Below are 22,359 nucleotides of genomic sequence, written 5' to 3'. Positions count from 1 at the left end.
GGGAGCGGTGTTCCTCCACCACAGGGCTCAGGGTACTTGGACTCAGCCAGAGTCCTCCCTTCAGATCAATGTTCTGGAGATAAGGGCAGTGTATCTTGCCCTAAAGGCGTTCCAGCCGTGGCTGGAAGGCAAGCAGATCCGAATTCAGTCGGACAACTCCACAGCGGTGGCTTACATCAACCACCAAGGCGGAACACGCAGTCGGCAAGACTTCCAGGAAGTCCGGCGGATTCTGCTATGGGTGGAAGCCACAGCCTCCACCATATCCGCAGTTCACATCCCGGGCGTAGAAAACTGGGAAGCAGACTTTCTCAGTCGCCAGGGCATGGACGCAGGGGAATGGTCCCTTCACCCGGACGTGTTTCAGGAGATCTGTTGCCGCTGGGGGATGCCGGACGTCGACCTAATGGCGTCCCGGCACAACCACAAGGTCCCGACATTCATGGCACGGTCTCAAGATCACAGAGCTCTGGCGGCAGACGCTTTAGTTCAGGATTGGTCGCAGTTTCAACTCCCTTATGTGTTTCCTCCTCTGGCACTGTTGCCCAGAGTGTTACGCAAGATCAGGTCCGACTGCCGCCGCGCCATCCTCGTCGCTCCAGACTGGCCGAGGAGGTCGTGGTACCCGGATCTGTGGCATCTCACGGTGGGCCAACCGTGGGCACTACCAGACCGACCAGACTTGCTGTCTCAAGGACCGTTTTTCCATCTGAATTCTGCGGCCCTCAACCTGACTGTGTGGCCATTGAGTCCTGGATCCTAGCGTCTTCAGGGTTATCTCAAGAGGTCATTGCCACTATGAGACAGGCTAGGAAACCAACGTCCGCCAAGATCTACCACAGGACGTGGAGGATATTCTTATCTTGGTGCTCTGATCAGGGTTTTTCACCCTGGCCATTTGCCTTGCCCACTTTTCTTTCCTTCCTTCAATCCGGATTGGAAAAAGGTTTGTCGCTCGGCTCCCTTAAGGGACAAGTCTCAGCGCTCTCTGTGTTCTTTCAGAAGCGCCTAGCCAGACTTCCACAGGTCCGCACGTTCCTGCAGGGGGTTTGTCACATAGTCCCTCCTTACAAGCGGCCGTTAGAACCCTGGGATCTGAACAGGGTGCTGATGGCTCTTCAGAAACCACCTTTCGAGCCAATGAGGGATATTCCTCTCACGCCTTTCGCAGAAAGTGGCCTTCCTAGTAGCAGTCACATCACTTCGGAGAGTGTCTGAGCTAGCAGCGCTGTCATGCAAAGCCCCTTTCCTGGTGTTTCACCAGGACAAGGTGGTTCTGCGTCCGGTTCCGGAATTTCTCCCTAAGGTGGTATCCCCCTTTCATCTCAATCAGGATATCTCCTTACCCTCTTTTTGTCCTCATCCAGTTCACCAATGTGAAAGGGATTTGCACTTGTTAGATCTGGTGAGAGCACTCAGACTCTACATTTCTCGTACGGCGCCGCTCGGATGCACTCTTTGTCCTTGTCGCTGGCCAGCGTAAAGGGTCACAGGCTTCCAAATCAACCCTGGCTCGGTGGATCAAGGAACCTATTCTCGAAGCCTACCGATCTTCTGGGCTTCCGGTTCCCTCAGGGCTAAGGGCCCATTCTACCAGAGCCGTGGGTGCGTCCTGGGCATTGCGGCACCAGGCTACGGCTCAGCAGGTGTGTCAGGCAGCTACCTGGTCGAGCCTGCACACTTTCACGAAACTTTATCAGGTGCATACCTATGCTTCGGCAGATGCCAGCCTAGGTAGGCAAGTCCTTCAGGCGGCGGTTGCCCACCTGTAGGAAGGGGCCGTTTTACGGCTCTATTTCGAGGTTTTACTTTACCCACCCAGGGACTGCTTTTGGACGTCCCAATTGTCTGGGTCTCCCAATGGAGCGACAAAGAAGAAGGGAATTTTGTTTACTTACCGTAAATTCCTTTTCTTCTAGCTCCAATTGGGAGACCCAGCACCCGCCCCTGTTCCCTTCGGGCTGTTGTTCTTTGTGTACACATGTTGTTCATGTTCAATGGTTTCAGTTCTCCGAAATTTCTTCGGATTGAATTTACTTTAAACCAATTTATAACTTTTCCTCCTTCTTGCTTTTGCACCAAAACTGAGGAGCCCGTGAGGCACGGGGGGTGTATAGGCAGAAGGGGAGGGGCTTTACACTTTTAAGTGTAATACTTTGTGTGGCCTCCGGAGGCAGAAGCTATACACCCCAATTGTCTGGGTCTCCCAATTGGAGCTAGAAGAAAAGGAATTTACGGTAAGTAAACAAAATTCCCTTCTTTTTGCAATTTTTCCGCACTTGGAATTTTTTGCTGTTATTCAGTACAGTATATGGTAAAACTTATGGTTCCATTTAAAAGTACAACTCGTCCCGCAAAAAACAAGCCCTCGTATAGCAAGATTGACCCAAAAATAAAAAAGTTATGGCTCTCGGAAGAGAGGGAAAAAACACCCTGGAAACACGCAAAATGCCCGTGGCCTGAAGGAGTTAAAATAATCTGTCGTGATTAGTGCTGCCAAAGCACAGGCAGCATGAATCAGACACTGTGCTATAGCTGCTGTTTTTTGTTTTGTTTTTACATACTATGAAAAGCCAACCAGTGGCTTATCTTGGCTGACTAGTGTAAAGCGGGTCCCCATTGGCTTTTATCCACTCCATTCACCTTGACTCTTTCTATATGCATAGGAAGACGTGTAAGGCCAGAGTCACACTTGCGAGTGCCTCGCGTGTAACTCGCGCGAGTCTCTCATGGTATAACCCGGCTTAGACGCACACTCTCCTGACCGGAGCGGGTCGGTTGCATGTATCTCTATGCAGCTCAGACGCTCCTGTGTGCAGAGTGAGCGGCCATGCTGGGTGATTCAATGAGAGACTCGAGCGAGTTACACGCGAGGCACTCGCACGTGTGGCTCCAGCCTAATTCAAAGGGTCTAGGGTAGAGCGAAGCCACCATAGAACTGCATTGGACTAGTGTTTCGAAGAACACATGGTCACAGAAGTGTTTTAAGTATATGTCATGCAAAAATCCAGCAACTTTTGGTGTTCACTCAACAGTTTTGGGCTTCTTAGGCTGGTTTCACACTACGTTTATTTAACATGCGTCAGGAAAGTTTTTTTGCTGCAAAAGCGGATCCTGCTTTTACAGCAAAAAACGCATGCAAACGCATCTGTTATTTTGCAGGATCCTGTCACTGGATGTTTAGGGGCGGGCATTGGAGTCATGTGATCGGGAGTGAGGGGAACTAAACGTGCCAGACTGGGAGCCGGCATCTGACAGCTGCAGACGCTCGTAACCAAGGTAAACATCGGGCTTGGATACCCGATATTTATCTTGGTTACGAGTGTCTGCAGCTGCTAGGAGCAGGGCTGTCTGCACACGTAACCAACGTAAACATCGGGTAACTAAGAGAAGTGGTTACTCGATATTTACCTTGGTTACGAGTGTCCGCAGCTCTCAGGTAGGTGGGAGAGAGAGGAAGGAGAGGAAGTGGGAAAGACAGAGATAGAGAGGGTGAGGGAGGGAGGAGGAGAGACAGATCACGCGAGACTGGTTCTGGGCATGCTCAGTAGAGCAAGCAGGATCCTGCCTATCAGCCTGCCAGCGTTCACATGCGTTTGCATGCTGTTTAGTCAGGATCCAGCAATTTGCAGTATTTGGACGCAGCTCAAAAACGCTACAATTAGCGTTTTTGAAAGATGTTAAAAAACTGCAACTCGCTGGATCCTCACTATAACGCACGCAAACGCAGGTGAACGCATGTTAACGCGAGTCCATTGCAAATGCATTGAAGTGAAAACGCATTTGCACTGGATCCGTTTTTCCGCTAAAAAAACGTTATGGACGGATGTTAAATAAACGTAGTGTGAAACCAGCCTTAGCCAAAATGAGTGGAGCTGGAGAACAGCTGTCCAATTAATCAATATTGGTGGCGTTTCTTAACATTTCTTTCAAGGCGCACCTCACATACACCAATTTATTAAAGGGAATCAGTCTCCAGATTCTTTATGTATAAACCAACCTACCACCTTCAGCAGCACCTATGCTGCATTGTATAAAGGTGCATATTATTCCCTCACTCCCACTGTACACCACCCAAATACCTTTTAAAATCTTCTGCTCTGTATGTAATTTCAGATGGTCCAGTCCCGTGCTTGCTGTCTGACCATCCTCTCCACGCTGTTAGCCGACCTCTTGTTATGATTGATTTGGATGACTCCTATGTCAGCCTTCTTGTGCAGACGCACTTTTCTCTGTATTACTGTGGGCAGAGCCTAATGCATTGGTGTGCGTGTGCGAAACATCAAGGTTCCTGCGCAAGTGCGATATTTATCCACATACCCTGGCAAAATCTTTTGCCTGTACAGAGACCTCGCCGTTTCATGCAAGCACACTTTATTATTATTATTATTATTATTATTATTATTTATTATTAATTATTATTATTACATTTTATTACCTTATGTAGCGCCATTAATTCCACACCCTTTACATACATTAGCCTCACTGTCCCCATGGGGCTCACAATCTAAATTCCCTATCACTATGTCTTGTCTTTGTAGTGTGGGAGGACACCTGCGCAAACACCCATACAAACTCCTTGCAAATGTTGTCCTTGGTGGGCTTTGAACCTAAGACCCAAGGGCTCAGACTGCAGGGCTCAGCACTGAGGCACCATGCCGCCCTATTAGGCTCTGCTTGCAGTAGGGCAAAGTGTGTCTGGGCAAGCTGGCGATGTCTTTGCGCAGGCACAAGAGTTAAAACGGCTATGTGGATGATGCAGGAGTAGTGATCCTTGGCAATCATAACAAGGGGATGGCTATCAGCGCGGAAAGGAGGGACAGACGCAAGCACGGCCATCGGACTGTCCAGATTTAAATACCTTTTGAAAATCTCCCACACTGTGTGTGTGCTGGGGGGGGGGTATAATTTGTACCTCTTGCGGAATGCAGCACAGGCACTGCTGAAGGTGGTACTTTTGGTTTATACATTAAAAATCTGGTGACGGGTTCCCTTTTAAATGGTGTGCGCCTATTTAATAAATGTGGTTCATTTTCTAACTGCAGGCACCTCAAGACTGGTGTGCGAAATGCCAGTCTTAATCAAAAGGTGGCCTTATTCCCTCTCTGGTCCTTCACAATATGTTTTCAGTACATAAGTACATCACTAGAACCAAGGTTTGAGTAGTGTAAAAGGATTTGGAGTGTTTCTGCACCAACAAAATCAGTGTGAACACACCCTAACTGAGTTTTTAGGGCAGAAACTGACCAAATATTCAATTTTAAGATTGAGGAGGATTTGGTTAATTTTGAGGATTTTTCAGTTTTTACATGGCCATGAAGCATGGTTTATTGCTACAAGTGTTCGCGATCCGAACCACCGTCAGTATATTCATGCAACAATAGAACTACTATCAGTTAATGAATGCTTCAGCAGAACCACTGTCAGTTCAATAATACATCACCCAGGACCACCGTCAGTACAGGAATTCTGTACCAAGCTTCGTATCAATTGCAATATCAGGTCAGCCCCATATATACTTGTATCAATTGAAACTGCTGTGTATGTCCTTAAGAATTATGAGATACTGGGAGTTAACAACCATTAGACTGCTTACCATACATGAACTACAGTACTAATGAGACGAAGGTAGTATCACAAGCAGCCACTTGCATCCATGTACCTTGACATCTTCTGTGATTTGAAGTTATTCCCATCCCTTTTGTCATAGTACATACCGCCTGCCACACTGCCCTGCTGACACCCTTGTCCTCTGGGACCCTGTCCCCACTCCTGGCTGCCTTAAGGCATTTTTTCCTCTATTTTATCTCTTATCTACGCCTCCCTGGCTATCCCAACTTTCTGCTGATATTAAGACGCCGCACGTCCATCGCAGTCCCCGGACGTTTTCTTTACCGTCCTATGCATGTTTTCAAGACACACAAATCCTTGATAAAGGCCTACGCCGGCCGAAACGTTGGTTTTGTTCTGTCTTGTAAGTGGCGATTCTTTCTGCAGCTAGTCTAAATAAATCACTTTTGCATTATCTTTGTGTCATCTCCATTTGTGTGCTTGGGATTTCCTATAATATTTGAATTCCCTATTTCCCTTAAGCACCTCTCTACTTGTATTCAGTTGATCCCAGCTTTATTCCTCTAATTCCCATCCCTTTTGTCATAGTACAGACGCCATGAGGAGGTTCTCAGATCATCTGCAGCTCTCTCTGAGTGCTCTTACAAATAAAAGTATGAATTAAAATATCTCCCCTGAATAAGTTATTGCCTCACCTGTGCTTCCTGAGCAAAAAATCCCCCTCCTAATACACACATACAATACTCCACATACATACATACCGTGTTTTTCCAAAAATAAGACCTCCCCCAAAAATAAGCCCTAGCGGGGATTTTCAGCATTTTCGGAGAAAGGCTTAAATATAAGCCCTCCCCCGAAAATAAGCCCTAGTCGCAGATCAATAATGAAGTGTCCATGCAGCTAAAAAAGTTACAGATAGTGCAGGACACTTCATTATAGACAGCGGCACCCGGCAATTATACTCACCCGATGCTGAAAATACCAATAAAGTGACTAGAGTAGATAGCAATAAATAAAATTATTTTATTGCTGACAATATTAAAAAAGACATTTTTTATATAAAAACATTTTTATGAAAAAATAGAAGAGGGGGGATGTTTGCCAATAAACAACCTTCCAATCACTGCTTCACATTACATATGTGTGTAACCCAGAAAAACACTGATATTCACTTCAGATTATAGTGCAGAAAACCAATGCTGAGCGGCAGGACCTGCAGTGATCACACACCCGCAAACATCAGCGCACACACACACACACACACACACACACACCAGATCTCACACACAAACATCGGATCGCACACACATCGGATCGCATACACACTCACCTCATCCAGCGACACCGATCTCTTCTCGCCGGGAGAATCCTGAGAGGCAGTCCAGTGCAGCGCGATGAACAGGACCTGCGGCCGGACACGTGACTTGCTTCATTCCCTGCTGCCGTAAGTGCTGGATGTGATGTGATGTGTGTGTGTGTCTGCAATCGGCTGTGTATATCTGCGATCTGCTGTGTGTGTGTGTGCCTGCGATCGGCTGTGTGTGCCTGCGATCGGCTGTGTGTGTGTGTGAGTGATCTGCTGTGTGTGCCTGCGATCTTCTGTGTGCGTCAGCTAGCAGCAGGGGAGAACGGCGTGCAGCACCGACCGGAGATCACAGGAGGACCTGGGAACCATGCAGACGTCCTGGTCTGGTGAGTATGAGTCTCCTGGGAAGTGGGGGGAGGGGGGGGTCTGCTTTTTTGGGGGGTAAACTTACCCCCAACTGTGTTTCTCCAAGAAGACCTCCTCCAAAAATAAGCCCTAGTGCTTTTTTGGGGGGTAAAAAAATATAACAGTGTCTTATTTTTGGAAAAACACGGTACATACTGCCTCTCTCTATAATGTCCCCCCTTTAACACATTGCTCCCTTACATAATTCCCACAAACACACACACTGCCTCTCTATCCACAATATCCGTTCCTGCCCCCCTTCACACTGCCCATCTTTATAATGTCCCCTCTTTCACACTTCTGTTCATAGTGTGTATACACACACTCCCCTCACCATGATGTCTGTCCCCACACATCCTGCCCTCGGTATACTGTTCCCCTTCACAATTAACCCTCCACCTCTCCCATAATAGTCTGTATATTTAATCTTCAGCTCCTCCTTGGAGTGGTTACCGTTCCCAACTGTAGCATTGTGAGGTGGTCAGCAGAGCTATGACATAATCGAGCCGCTTGGACGTCAGGGGCTGCTGATGATACTCGCTGCTCTGCCCCCGGTCATGGTGCAAATGTTCTCAAATGTAATGGCATCTGAAAGACGCAAATATATATCATAGGAAGATGAAAACCGTTCCACTGTGGGATGGAATAATCTTTTAGCGGGCTGTATTTTGTGCAGGCCTGTGCTGTGTATTTCAGACAGCCATTTCTGAAAATCGTTTGTTGAGCACCAAACTGCTGATCAATATTTGCCAAAAGCTGTTGCAATAACTAATGTTCTTTTGATGGGATACACGTCTGTCATGTAGAATATATGTCTTATATATCAATATCTGAACTGAATGAGCCCCAGTCTTTTATTGTGCTGACCCATCTTTGAAATTTACGAATCAAAAAGGGTCTAACTCTGCCTTTTTGACCACCAAAACTCCCTAGTGTATGGCTATCTTTAATCCTTGTAAATTATAATGGGTTTATGCAGCACAGGAGGGTGAAACATGATCTTTCACTTTGAATGATCAAATACAACATTAATCTTGTTTTCCTGCACAAACCAACAAGATGAGCTATTGTGTACTACTTACTTTATTATGTGCAAGCTAGCACCTGTCCAACATTTTAGGAAATACACATGCAGCAGTTACTCTCCAGGAAATAGATGGTTATATAATCGACATATTGAAATCCAACGTGCCGAAGTCTTCTTTCCCTGACATCTACGGCCTTCGAATAGCTGGGAGTTAACTGTACCATGTAAATTGGAGTGTCCACATTACTATCGGTTACCAAATGGGAGAACAGAGTGACAGAAATACTGGGAAATGTTGACTGGCGAAACATTACTTGAGTAAGGTCACTTGTTACTTTGTGGTTGATTGCTTTATGACGGTGTTACTATAACATTACACTATTTGTGTTTTGATTAGCCCTCCGGTCAGACGACAAAGAGGAAGAAGGGATAGGCTTTCTCGTCAGAATTCCATTAACCAAGATGAAAATTATCATCTTTCCTATGGTCAGCAGCCGGCAGTAGAAGAACCTAGGGCTTTCCACCCACCGAATGTATCTCCACGTATGCTCCACCCAGCTGCACATCCACAACAGCAAAATGCTGTTATGGTTGACATTCATGAACAGGTATGATATTTATTCCAGATTCTATCTTTCCAGTAGTTGCTACCATTTTGCCTTGAAATCGCAATGAAGCATGAAAATGTGTATTCCCAAAACTGTGTGTGTTTCTTAAATATGTACTCGTATATTCCTTCCAAAATACCCTCACTTGTACACCTTGGCATGCTATGAATGGGGTTACTAATAGTTGTCTGAGGAATGATCTATTACGGGCACACACAAAATCATCAGGATTCCACACCCGTGAAGCAATTGTTGACCAGTGACGTCCCAGATGTGCTCGATGGAAGACAAGTCCGGAAACTCAGTAGCTCATGGTAGCATGTCTGGACCACTTTGGTTTCTCACAGTTGCATAAGCAACATGCTTCAATAGTGTTGTCATGGTGAAAAAGACTCTTAGGACACGTTGGAGAATTGGCTGTATCACTTGTTCCACAAACAAATCAGCATAATGCTGAGCTGTTAGTTGGATCTTCGCAGTCTTAATTCCAGGTACACTAACTTTAATTATGCCACCCCATACCATTATCCCAGGAGTAGGACCAGTGTGACCTCTTGAAGACCTTTTCATGGCATTGCCCATGTGGTCGCCAGATCTCTCCAACTGCTATTCTGTCTCAACCGGGCTTTACACGCTACGATATATCTAACGAGATGTCGTCTGGGTCACGTCCGGCATCGTTAGTGATATCGTAGTGTGTGACCGCTATGAACGAGCAGAAATACTCATTGTTGACACGTCGCTCATTTTCAAAAAATCGAACGTCCTGTTGTTCATTGTTCCTGAGGCAGCACACATCGCAGTGTATGACACCCCGGGAACGATGAACTGCAGCTTACCTGCGTCCCGCCGGCAATGCTGAAGGATGGATGTGGGCGGGATGTTTACGTCCCGCTCATCTCCGCTTCTATTGGACGGCCGCTGTGTGACGGCGCTGTGACGCCGAACGTCCCTCCCCCTTCAGGAAGTGGATGTTCGCCGCCCACAGCGAGGTCGTTTGGAAGGTAAGTACGAGTAACAGGGGGTTACAACATTGTGCGACATGGGCAAGAAATTGCCCGTGTCGCAGAAACGATGGGGGTGGGTGCTATCGCTCGCACGAGAAATCGACACATGTAAAGCGACCTTTAGCTAAAAGCAGGACCGCAAAAAACCAAGCCCTCATATGGCAATATTGACGGAAAAATAAAGTTATGGCTCTTGGAAAAAGGTGAGGAGAAACGAAAAACATAAAATCGCCAGGGGATGAATGGATAAATGACACTCGCCAGCATTTTCTCACTTGGGGACTTTACTAATGAACATTTATCCTCAGCTCCCCATTTTGTTCAGTAGTCACAGATTGGGGATAAATACGGCAGAACTTCTATTTGGATGATCTCTAGGTGTACTACCTAAACGAGCACAAGTGACTGTATTCAAAACTAGTGTCTGCCTGTGTAGTGAATGAAGACGCCGAATATACCAGCAAACCTGAGAAATGGGTTCGCTAATTGTACAGGCAGCGTCTCCTCTTCACTTTATGTACATCTCTTCGTATATATTTGTTATTGATTTTATTTATTAGCACCAATGTATTCCACAGCACTTTACACTTCAGCAGGGATTTTGTGTGTGCTTTTTTTAGAACCTATTCATTGCTTGATATGCCCATTATTTTTCCTCCAGATTCACCAGGGCACAGTGCCAGTTTCATACACTGTCACAACGGTTGCACCACATGGGATCCCCCTTTGTACAGGACAGCACATCCCCGCTTGCAGTGCACAACAGGTTCCGGGCTGTTCAGTGGTCTTCAGCGGACAGCACTTACCAGTCTGCAGCGTGCCTCCTCCAGTAAGTAACCCTCCAATATTAATTTTGAGTATGCTCTTACATACGAAGTACATTGGGTGCCAGTGTTAAAGTAAGTACCTCCCTGTAAATGTAATGTAATCTCTTCATGCTGTGGTTTATACTAGCCACAACAGTAAATTGGTTAGTCATTGTGGGAGCCCCATCACTCCGTTGCAGGGCGCCATGTCCGGCTCCCAGTAATCCCACCTGTTCTGATTCATGGCTTTGTAGGAGATTTGTAATACACGAACATCCAGAAGTAATGTAATTCTAATCAGACCATCAGTTTCATGTTGCCTAGGGGGACTGCAATAAAGAAATCTAAAATGGCTATGTAATTATGGTATGGGAAGCTAATTCTAGTGTGTCATTTGTAGAGATCGCTGGGTAGGTTCCCACTGGCCCTCACTGCTGATTTGTCTGGCAGAAATCCACTGCATATTATAATAGCAGCATTGTGGATGAGATTCCATGAAAACCGCAGCAAGTTAATGTATGCTACACATATACAATGTAAATGGGGGAAAAGTGCAGGAAATCCACACTTCCAACCACAAAAGCTGCAGCTCTACTTACCTGCAGACGTTCCACAGCAGGTACATGGCATGTAGGAAAGTGCCTTTGTGTTCCGGATGACATTGCTCACGTACTCATACTTTTACTGCAAAATTAAAAAATAATATATTTTCTTCTACCCAATGTATTGTGACTCTACAAGTTGCTGTGTTTTCTTCCCACTGCTTCTAATTCTGACCCTGTGGTTCCAGTCCTATTGACTCTAAGATGACTGCCTTAGGCCTGAGTCACACTTGCGAGTGACTCATGTGTTACTCGCGCAAGTCTCGCATCACATCACCAGGCACAGCATGCTGCTCTCGGGGCAGGAGCCTCTCCGCTGCATAGAAATACATGCAGCCGACCCGCTCCTGTCCGGAGAGTGCGGCCATGCCGGGTGATGCAATGCGAGACTCGCGCGTATTACACGTGAGTGTCTCACAAGTGACTCTGGCCTTAGTTGTATTGGGAGCAGTGATAAGTCTGACCACATGTCACCTGCCTTTCCGATCCCATAGTATAGGTTTAACTATGTCCTCTCCCATCTGTGATTCAGTAGGACCAGAACACTGTTTTAGTTTCAGGATATTGTAAGGTGCTATGGTTGATATAGTTAATTTCAATGTCAGGGTGGAGGGTCACTATAACCTTTTTTTGATTGAGCTATAATTCCTAGCAATATAACATTCCTATCTTTGTGCAACTCACAGTGAATACTATTAATGTTTTGTCCTCTATTTACAGATGCTCCAAGCCTGCTCAGTTCAACATTTACCAGTTCCCTATGCTGCTTTCCCTCCCCTTATTTCCAGTGACCCGTTCTTGTTACATCCACCGCACCTTTCTCCACATCACCATGCACATCTGCCCCCTCCTGGCCAATTTGTGCCCTTCCAGACACAACAGTCTCGCTCGGTAAGCAAAGTTCAAAGATCTACCAATAGCTCCAGTCTAATGAACTTTCAGAAGGTTAAGGGGTGTGGGTTAGTTAGTATTAAGAGTAATTGAAACAATTTGTTAAAAAATGTTTTTGCTTCTAAAAATGTAATTCTACCAGAATTAGTAAAATCGAAAGTAGTTTGTGTAATTCAAGACTGTAGCGATTTTTTTTTTGATTTTTTTTTCTTTCTACCTTGTTTTCAGATTGAATGCATTTCTTAATATTTCTGATTTGTAAATAGTGTATTACATGCTTACATTAGTTTATTGGATTCTCTTCTGTTTGTAAATATGGTGGCCTACATTTTCATATTTTTGTTTTTCCTTTTTTATTGCAAAATTTTATTAATATTTTGGGGTTTTTTTTTTTGTTTTTTTGCAGCCTCTGCAGAGGATAGAGAATGAAGTAGAGATTTTGGGTGAACATCTACCTGTAGGAGGGTTTACTTATCCTCCGAATGCTCATGCACCCACGTTACAACCCTCTGCACCGTTACAGTTCATAACCCATGATCCTTTGCACCAGGAGGTTTCCTTTGGAGTTGTGAGTACATTTTTGTGATTATCTTCTACATTGTCTTATTTTATAGCCTTAGCTAATACAGGCGGACCCTGTGTTTGTTACAAATTGGTTATGTTCTGTAGCTTTGTTCGGAACCTGTATATGTATGTGAGTTGGAACAGGGCTAGTAAAAACTAACGCTGCCTGCCATCTGGTTCTCTGCCTTCCACCGTCGCATGCCACATCTCCCGGCTACTGCGCGTTATCAGATCTGTGATAATGTTACAACATTTTGACGCACCATGACTACCGGGGAACACATCCAGAAATCTTGGAGATGCAGCACGAAATAATGAAAAGAGAACCAGATGGCGGGGTGGCCAGCCTGGTGAGTTTTTTTTAAATACCCATCTCTGCAGCCACCCAACTGCTCATCATCTGATCCTCTTCTTTTTTTTTTTTTTTTTTTTTTTTTGGCCAGTATGCTTGCATCTCTGGCTCTTTCATTTAGACTGCGACCAGGCTGTACTTTACAGTGTTGTCATAAGATTGCAATGACGACGCAACCTAATGACACTCCATGGGCTCCAACCTGGACGCAGCTGGAAGTCATGGTCTATAATGAAGAGGCTGGAGCTGCCACAGCAGAGAGAAGTTGTATGGTCATAAGTCGGGGACTGTACAGGCTTCGAAGTGACAGCTGTAGTCCAAAAGTATGCATACAGCTTAGTGTACCTCTCCATACTGCAGCAGTTGACTACAAAGGTCTTGTTTAGCCAAAGCTTAACTGTACACTATCCCCCATTCTTTTTGTAGTACATGTTTGCTCCACTTGTATTGGGAAGGCAATTAATCATATATGTACAAACACCGCAATGAGTAATATGGACTGTAATCTCTCAACTTCAGACTCATGGAGCAAGCGGGCACATTTCTGATACTACATGAGCAATAATAGCATAATTTACAAGCATGGAAAGATACTGAGTGAACGTGAAAGGACTTTATTTCCAGTTATGCTTCATAGTAATATATAATTTCTATATTTAATTTTCATGTTTTCAGCCATATCCTCCATTTATGCCTCGAAGACTAACTGGTCGTAGCAGATATCGATCACAACAGCCAATACCACCACCACCTTACCATCCAAGCCTTTTACCTTATGTTCTGTAAGTATTTCATGTACCACAACATGAAAAGATACATTTGCTTTTATAACGTTTTTAAAATACACCATGTGCAGAATTATTAGGCAAGTTGTATTTTAGAAGAATTTTTTTTATTATTGATCAACAACTATGTTCTCAGTCAACCCAAAAGACTCATAAATATCAAAGCTTAATATTTTTGGAAGTTGGAGTGTTTTTTTTTTTTTAGATTTGGCTATTTTAGGAGGATATCTGTTTTGTATAGGTAACTATTACTGTGCAGAATTATTAGGCAATTTAATAAAAAACAAATATATTCACATCTCACTTGTTTATTTTCACCAGGTAAACCAATATAACTGTACAAAATTTAGAAATAAACATTTCTGACATGCAAAAACAAAACCCAAAAAAAAGTAGTGACCAATATAGCCACTTTTCTTTTCTGATGACACTCAACAGCCTACCATCCATAGATTCTGTTAGTTGCTTGATCTGTTTACGATCAACATTGCGTGCAGCAGCCACCACAGCCTCCCAGACACTGTTCCGAGAGGTGTACTGTTTTCCCTCCCTGTAGGTCTCACATTTTATGAGGGACCACAGGTTCTCTATGGGGTTCAGATCAGGTCAACAAGGGGGCCATGTCATTATTTTTTTCATCTTTTTGACCTTTACTAGCCAGCCACGCTGTGGAGTAGTTGGATGCATGTGATGGAGCATTGTCCTGCATGAAAATCATGTTTTCTTTGTCGCTCCATTGGGAGACCCAGACAATTGGGTGTATAGCTTCTGCCTCCGGAGGCCACACAAAGTATTACACTTTAAAAAGTGTAACCCCTCCCCTCTGCCTATACACCCTCCCGTGCATCACGGGCTCCTCAGTTTTATGCTTTGTGTGGAAGGAGGCACACATCCACTCATGCATTCTCAGATTAGTTAATCGGTTGGAAGAAAAGTGGGCCCCCACGGGGCCCCCGGCATGTTCCCTTCTCACCCCACTAAGTCGGCGGTGCTGTTAAGGTTGAGATACCCATTGCGGGTACAAAGGCCGGAGCCTCATGCCGTCTCCTTCACCATCCCTTAGCGGCTCTGGGAGAAGTGAGATCCTGACCGGTCATCCATTCACTGGGACCGTGCTCCCTCCGCAGCCCCTGTGGGAATCTGTCGGACAGGAGTTTATTTATCCTCAGGGACCGGGCCCTGCATCACTAAGGTACTCTGTATCCCCATGGGGGATGTGCATGGAGCGCCTTCATCCCGGACGCTGCAGCAGCTGCTTATTTGTGACGGCCGGCGGACTTCCGCGCCGACCGCGGACCTGTACCTCTTGTGCGGCTAAGTTACCTGCGGGTTCCACCTACCCTCACTGTGAGCAATGCTCAACCCCTGTTGTGCTTCCTCAACCCGAGCCTCGGTCACTAGTGGGCCCTTCGGCTCAGGTAGAACCCCTTGCTCCCCCTGTCCAGGCGGCAGGGACAGAGTTTGCAGTTTTTGCTGAAAAACTCTGAGTCACTTTCACAATCCATGGCTCAGTCTATGGACAAATGGTCTGCCAAGCTGCTTGAAGCTTTGCAGTCCAGACCGGTCCTTACACAAGCCCCGGGCCCTGTTGGATCTTCTCCTCCAGGCCCCTCTCTGTCCGCGCCGCAGCACGTTCCCAGGGGGGCCCTAGGTCTCACGTGGAGGACTCCGGCCCGGACCACAGTCCCAGACCGGCTAAGCGGGCCCGCTGGGAATCTTCCCCGACTTCTTCACGCTGCTCGGGTTCCCAGCGTGAGGACTCTCTGGAGGACGAGGCGGACGTCGCAGCTCAGGGCTCTGACACTGACGTTGCTCTCAATCTTGATACACCTGAAGGGGACGCCATAGTAAATGACCTTATCTCGTCCATCAACCAGGTGTTAGATCTCTCTCCCCCGCCGCCACCTGTAGAGGAGTCGACTTCTCAGCAGGAGAAACACCAGTTTCGGTTCCCTAAACGAACACGGAGTGCGTTTTTCGATCACTCTAACTTCAGAGATGCTGTCCAGAAGCCCAGAGCGGTTCCGGAGAAGCGCTTTACTAAGCGCCTTACTGACACACGTTACCCCTTCCCCTCCGACGTTGTCAAGGGTTGGGCTCAATGTCCCAAGGTGGATCCCCCAGTCTCTAGATTGGCGGCTAGATCTGTAGTATCGGTTGCAGATGGCTCATCGCTAAAGGATGCCACTGACAGGCAGATAGAGCTCCTGGTGAAATCCATCTATGAAGCCACGGGCGCGTCTTTTGCCCCGGCCTTTGCAGCCGTGTGGGCACTACAAGCTATCTCAGCTTGTCTGGCTGAGATTAATGCGGTCACACGTAATTCTGCTCCGCAGGTTGCGTCTTTGACTTCTCAGGCGTCAGCTTTTTCTTCCTACGCCATGAACGCAGTTTTAGACTCTGCTAGCCGTACAGCGGTGGCATTTGCTAACTCTGTGGCAGTCCGCAGGGCCATGTGGCTGCGCGAATGGAAGGCAGACTCTGCTTCCAAGAGGTTCTTAACCGGTTTGCCGTTTGCTGGCGACCACTTGTTTGGTGAACGATTTGGATGAGATTATTAAGGAATCCAAGGGAAAGGACTCCTCCTTACCCCAGTCCAAACCAAAGAGACCTCAGCAACGGAAAATACAATCGAGGTTTCGGTCCTTTCGTCCCTCCGCCAAGCCCCAATCCTCTTCGTCCAGCAGGCCGGAGAAAGGCCAGAGGAACTCCTATGCGTGGCGGTCCAAGTCACGCCCCCAAAAGGCCGCAGGAGGCACTGCTTCCAAGGCGGCCTCCTCATGACTCTCGGCTTCCCCGAACCGCATCCTCGGTCGGTGGCAGGCTCTCCCGCTTTTGCGACGCCTGGTGGCCACATGTTCAAGACCGATGGGTGAGAGACATTCTGTCTCACGGTTACAGGATAGAGTTCAGCTCTCGTCCCCCGACTCGTTTCTTCAGAACATCTCCGCCCCCCGAGCGAGCCGATGCACTTTTTCAGGCGGTGAACGCTCTGAAGACAGAAGGAGTTGTGATCCCTGTTCCCCTCCAGGAACATGGTCGCGGCTTTTACTCCAACTTGTTCGTGGTGCCAAAGAAGGACGGTTCATTCCGTCCCGTCCTGGACCTCAAACTGCTCAACAGACATGTGAGCACCAGACTGTTTCGGATGGAATCTCTCCGCTCTGTCATCGCTTCGATGTCACAAGGAGACTTCCTAGCATCGATCGACATCAAGGATGCTTATCTCCATGTGCCGATCGCACCCGAACATCAACGCTTTTTGCGTTTCGCCATCGGGGACGAACACCTTCAGTTCGTGGCATTGCCTTTCGGCCTGGCGACAGCCCCACGGGTCTTCACCAAGGTCATGGCATCTGTTGTGGCGGTCCTACACTCTCAGGGCCACTCGGTGATTCCCTACTTAGACGATCTTCTGGTCAGGGCACCCTCTCAGATGGCGTGTCAAAACAGCCTTTCCGTCGCTCTGGCGACTCTCCAGCAGTTCGGGTGGATCATCAACTTCCCAAAATCCAAGTTGACACCGACCCAATCACTGACGTACCTTGGGATGGAGTTTCATACTCAGTCAGCAGTAGTCATGCTACCGCTGGACAAACGGCTTTCGCTGCAGGCAGGGGTGCAATCTCTTCTTCGGGGTCAGTCACACCCCTTGAGGCGCCTCATGCACTTCCTGGGGAAGATGGTGGCAGCGATGGAGGCAGTGCCCTTCGCGCAATTCCATCTGCGGCCACTCCAGTGGGACATTCTCCGCAAATGGGACAGGAGGTCGACTTCACTCGACTGGAACGTCTCTCTTTCCCTTGCAACCAAGACATCACTTCAGTGGTGGCTCCTTCCCAACTCTCTATCGCAGGGAAAATCCTTCCTACCCCCCACCTGGGCTGTGGTCACGACGGACGCGAGCTTTTCAGGGTGGGGGGCGGTTTTTCTCCACCACAGGGCTCAGGGAACCTGGACTCCGATAGTCATCCCTTCAGATCAATATTCTGGAGATAAGGGCAGTGTATCTAGCCCTATTGGCCTTTCATCGGTGGCTGGAGGGCAGGCAGATCCGGATCCAGTCGGACAACGCCACTGCCGTCGCATACATCAACCACCAAGGCGGCACTCGCAGTCGTAAAGCCTTCCAGGAAGTCCGACGAATTCTGCAGTGGGTGGAAGCCACAGCTTCCACCATCTCCGCAGTTCACATCCCGGGCGTACAAAACTGGGAAGCAGATTTTCTCAGCCGACAGGGCATGGACGTGGGGGAATGGTCTCTGCACCCAGACGTGTTTCGAGAGATCTGTCGCCGCTGGGGAACGCCGGACGTCGATCTCATGGCGTCACGGCACAACAACAAGGTCCCGGCATTCATGGCCCGGTCTCAAGATCACAGAGCTCTGGCGGCGGACGCATTAGTTCAGGATTGGTCGTAGTTTCGACTGCCCTATGTATTTCCTCCTCTGGCGATGCTGCCCAGAGTGCTGCGCAAAATCAGGTCCGACTGTCGTCGCGCCATTCTCGTCGCCCCAGATTGGCCGAGGCGGTCGTGGTACCCGGATCTGTGGCACCTCACGGTGGGTCAACCGTGGGCGCTCCCAGACCGCCCAGACTTACTGTCTCAAGGGCCGTTTTTCCATCTGAATTCTGCGGCCCTCAACCTGACTGTGTGGCCATTGAGTCCTGGCTCCTAGCGTCCTCAGGGTTATCTCAAGATGTCATTGCCACTATGAGACAGGCCAGGAAACCAACGTCCGCCAAGATCTATCACAGGTCTTGGAGGATCTTCTTATCCTGGTGCTCTGATAAGTGTTTTACCCCCTGGCCCTTTGCCTTACCCACTTTTCTTTCATTCCTTCAATCCGGAATGGACAAGGGTTTGTCTCTCGGCTCTCTCAAGGGACAAGTATCGGCGCTATCCGTATTTTTTCAAAAGCGTCTAGCCAGGCTTCCGCAGGTCCGCACGTTCCTGCAAGGAGTTTGCCACATAGTCCCACCTTACAAGCGTCCGCTGGAACCCTGGGATCTTAACAGGGTGCTAACGGCTCTTCAGAAACCACCTTTCGAGCCGCTGCGGGATGTCTCTTTATCACGTCTTTCGCAGAAGGTGGCATTTCTAGTGGCAGTTACATCGCTCCGTAGAGTGTCGGAGCTGGCAGCGCTGTCATGCAAAGCCCCCTTCCTGGTTTTTCACCAGGATAAGGTGGTTCTGCGTCCGGTCCCGGAATTTCTCCCTAAGGTGGTATCCCCCTTTCATCTCAATCAGGATATCTCCTTACCTTAATTTTGCCCTCATCCAGTTCACCAATGTGAAAAGGATTTGCACTCGTTAGATCTGGTGAGAGCACTCCGGCTCTACGTGTCTCGCACGGCGCCCCTGCGCCGTTCAGATGCGCTCTTTGTCCTTGTCGCTGGCCAGCGTAAGGGTGCGCAGGCTTCCAAGTCAACCTTGGCTCGGTGGATCAAGGAACCGATTCTTGAAGCCTACCGTTCTTCTGGGCTTCCGCTTCCTTTGGGGCTGAAAGCCCATTCTACCAGAGCCGTGGGTGCGTCCTGGGCATTGCGGCACCGGGCTACGGCTCAGCAGGTGTGTCATGCAGCTACCTGGTCTAGTCTGCACACTTTCACGAAACACTATCAGGTGCATACCTATGCTTCGGCAGACGCCAGTCTAGGTAGGCGAGTCCTTCAGGCGGCGGTTGCCCACCTGTAAGAGGGGGTCGTTTTCGGCTCTTTTTATCGAGGTATTCTTTTACCCACCCAGGGACTGCTTTTGGACGTCCCAATTGTCTGGGTCTCCCAATGGAGCGACAAAGAAGGGAATTTTGTTTACTTACCGTAAATTCCTTTTCTTCTAGCTCCTATTGGGAGACCCAGCACCCGCCCCTGTTCCCTTCGGGCTGTTTGTTCTTTTGTGTACATATGTTGTTCATGTTGAATTGTTCTTTTGGTTCATGGTTTTCAGTTCTCCGAACATCCTTTGGATTGAATTTACCTTAGACCAATTTATAAGTTTCCTCCTTCCTGCTTTTGCACCAAAACTGAGGAGCCCGTGATGCACGGGAGGGTGTATAGCCAGAGGGGAGGGGTTACACTTTTTAAAGTGTAATACTTTGTGTGGCCTCCGGAGGCAGAAGCTATACACCCAATTGTCTGGGTCTCCCAATAGGAGCTAGAAGAAAAGGAATTTACGGTAAGTAAACAAAATTCCCTTTTTTCTTCAATGGTGCGAACTTCTTCCTGTACCACTGCTTGAAGAAGTTGTCTTCTAGAAACTGGCAGTAGGTCTTGGGAGTAGAGCTTCACTCCATCCTCAACCCGAAAAGCTCCCACAAGTTCATCTTTGATGATACCAGCCCATACCAGTACCCCACCTCCACCTTGCTGGCGTCTGAGTCGGAGTGGAGCTCTCTGCCCTTTACTGATCCAGCCTCTGGCCCATCCATCTGGTTCATCAAGAGTCACTCTCATTTCATCAGTCCATAATACCTTTGAAAAATCAGTCTTAAGATATTTCTTGGCCCAGTCTTGACGTTTTATCTTATGTTTCTTGTTTAAAGGTGGTTGTTTTTCAGCCTTCCTTACTTTAGCCATGTCCCTGAGTATGGCACACCTTGTGCTTTTTGATACTTCAGTAACGTTGCAGCTCTGAAATATGGCCAAACTGGTGGCAAATGGCATCTTGGCAGCTTCACGCTTGATTTTCCTCAATTCATGGGCAGTTATTTTGCGCCTTTTTTGCCCAACACGCTTCTTGTGACCCTGTTGGCTAATTGCCATGAAATGCTTGATTGTTCGGGGATCATGCTTCAAAAGTTTAACAATTTCAAGACTGCTGCATCCCTCTGCAAGACATCTCACAATTTTGGACTTTTCAGAGCCTATCAAATCTCTCTTCTGACCCATTTTGCTAAAGGAAAGGAAGTTGTCTAATAATTAAGCACACCTTATATAGGGTGTTGATGACATTACACCACACCCCTCCTGATTATAGAGATGCACATCACCTGATTTACTTAATTGGTAGTTGGCTCTCAAGCCTATACAGCTTGGAGTAGGACAACATGTATAAAAAGTATCATGTGATCAAAATACTCATTTGCCTAATAAGTCTGCACAAAGTGTATGTTTTAGCTTAAAGGGTGTCCACCTTTGGTGACAATTTTTTTCTTTTATTAAATGCAAGTGTTTTGTAATGAAAAAAAATATGTAATTGTGTTTCATTAAAAAAACCAAACTGCAGTTTGTCTTTTATAGCTTCCATTGCTATCTGCAAAAAGGGTTAATGGAGAAATCTTCAGGAGCTAATTCTGACTGTTAAATGGGAGAGTTTCTAACTGGTGACAGAAGCAAGGCAAAAGGCTGCACTGAGCATGTGACGTCAGTCAAAAGTACAGCGGCAAAGGAGAGCCGTACTTATGTGTCGGAAGTGTTTGTGTGACGTCACACGCTCAGCGCCTTCTCTCACCAGGGACGTCACCGATTGGGGCTCTTTGGCTGCTTCATCGCACGTGTATACGCTGTATGCTACCTGCTGTTTCATGGCAAGTCTATGATTTCAAGATTTCAATTTGTTTGGACATCTCTGCTCTTATACTAATTTTATTTGTATAGATCATTTTTTATTTACAAGGAAATTAGCCAAATATGTTCTCTTTATGCAGCAATCTGATGCATGTTTAAGTGCACAATAAACAGGTGTGCCTCTCACTGACTTAAGATTTTTTTCTGTTCCGCCAACCCTATCTGGTGTGTCCTAGAGGCGCAAGTGTATATTCACGGTTTTATTTTTACAAATGAGCATTTTATTTATGGTAGTTATTTGTTTTCTCTTTTAGATCAATGCTTCCAGTGCCTCCTACTGTGGGACCAGCCTTTAGCTTCGAGTTGGATGTAGAAGATGGAGAGGTGGAAAACTATGAGGTTGGTGTATGTATTCAGACATATTTTTATTTTTGCTATTTACAAAAAAATAAAAACCTGAGAAACCCCTGCTTTCAGAAACTGTTAATTGCTAAGCATCTTTACTTCTTTCGATTAGTATAAACCTTCGACTTGTATTCCATAATTTGTCCTCTTTTACCCCTTAATGAAGTACCAATAATTATTTATTCACTTATCTACTTTCCATTACAGGCATTGCTAAATCTTGCTGAAAGACTGGGAGAAGCTAAACCACGAGGATTAACAAAAGCAGATATAGAACAGCTTCCGTCGTATAGATTTAACCCAAACAACCACCAATCGGAGCAGACCTTGTAAGTTTAATTACAAACCACAGCTTATGTCTGATCGGTGCATGACCTATTAAGTTTATGTAGCCGTGGCTTCCATTAATTCAAACTTGTCCATAGCTGGTCGCAGCCATGAGATGACGGTCGGCCAAAATGACACTAATGCTTTTTCAGAGTCGTACACAAACACCTAGTAAGGAAACAATTCCTTTTATA

At 46.9% G+C, this 22,359-nt stretch overlaps 1 protein-coding gene across 3 annotated transcripts in view; it reads left to right on the top strand.

Annotated features, from left to right (window-relative positions):
• RNF38 (ring finger protein 38) overlaps positions 1-22,359 on the top strand; it is a 441,940-nt gene that overhangs the window by 407,471 nt on the left and 12,110 nt on the right. For 2 of the 3 annotated variants that reach the window (XM_075315731.1, XM_075315749.1), the window contains 7 exons: positions 8,707-8,917; positions 10,586-10,753; positions 12,053-12,223; positions 12,630-12,791; positions 13,815-13,921; positions 21,748-21,838; positions 22,046-22,167. In XM_075315731.1, the coding sequence (XP_075171846.1) occupies positions 8,707-8,917; positions 10,586-10,753; positions 12,053-12,223; positions 12,630-12,791; positions 13,815-13,921; positions 21,748-21,838; positions 22,046-22,167 (1,032 nt within the window). The remainder of the gene's footprint in view (positions 1-8,706; positions 8,918-10,585; positions 10,754-12,052; positions 12,224-12,629; positions 12,792-13,814; positions 13,922-21,747; positions 21,839-22,045; positions 22,168-22,359) is intronic. The other variant, XM_075315739.1, reaches the window with a different exon arrangement.

Source organism: Anomaloglossus baeobatrachus, chromosome 1 (genome assembly GCF_048569485.1).
Source record: "Anomaloglossus baeobatrachus isolate aAnoBae1 chromosome 1, aAnoBae1.hap1, whole genome shotgun sequence".
NCBI lineage: Eukaryota > Metazoa > Chordata > Amphibia > Anura > Aromobatidae > Anomaloglossus > Anomaloglossus baeobatrachus.
The sequence above is the reverse complement of the archived record's forward strand: the minus strand, read 5'-3'. Positions and strand labels throughout refer to the sequence as shown.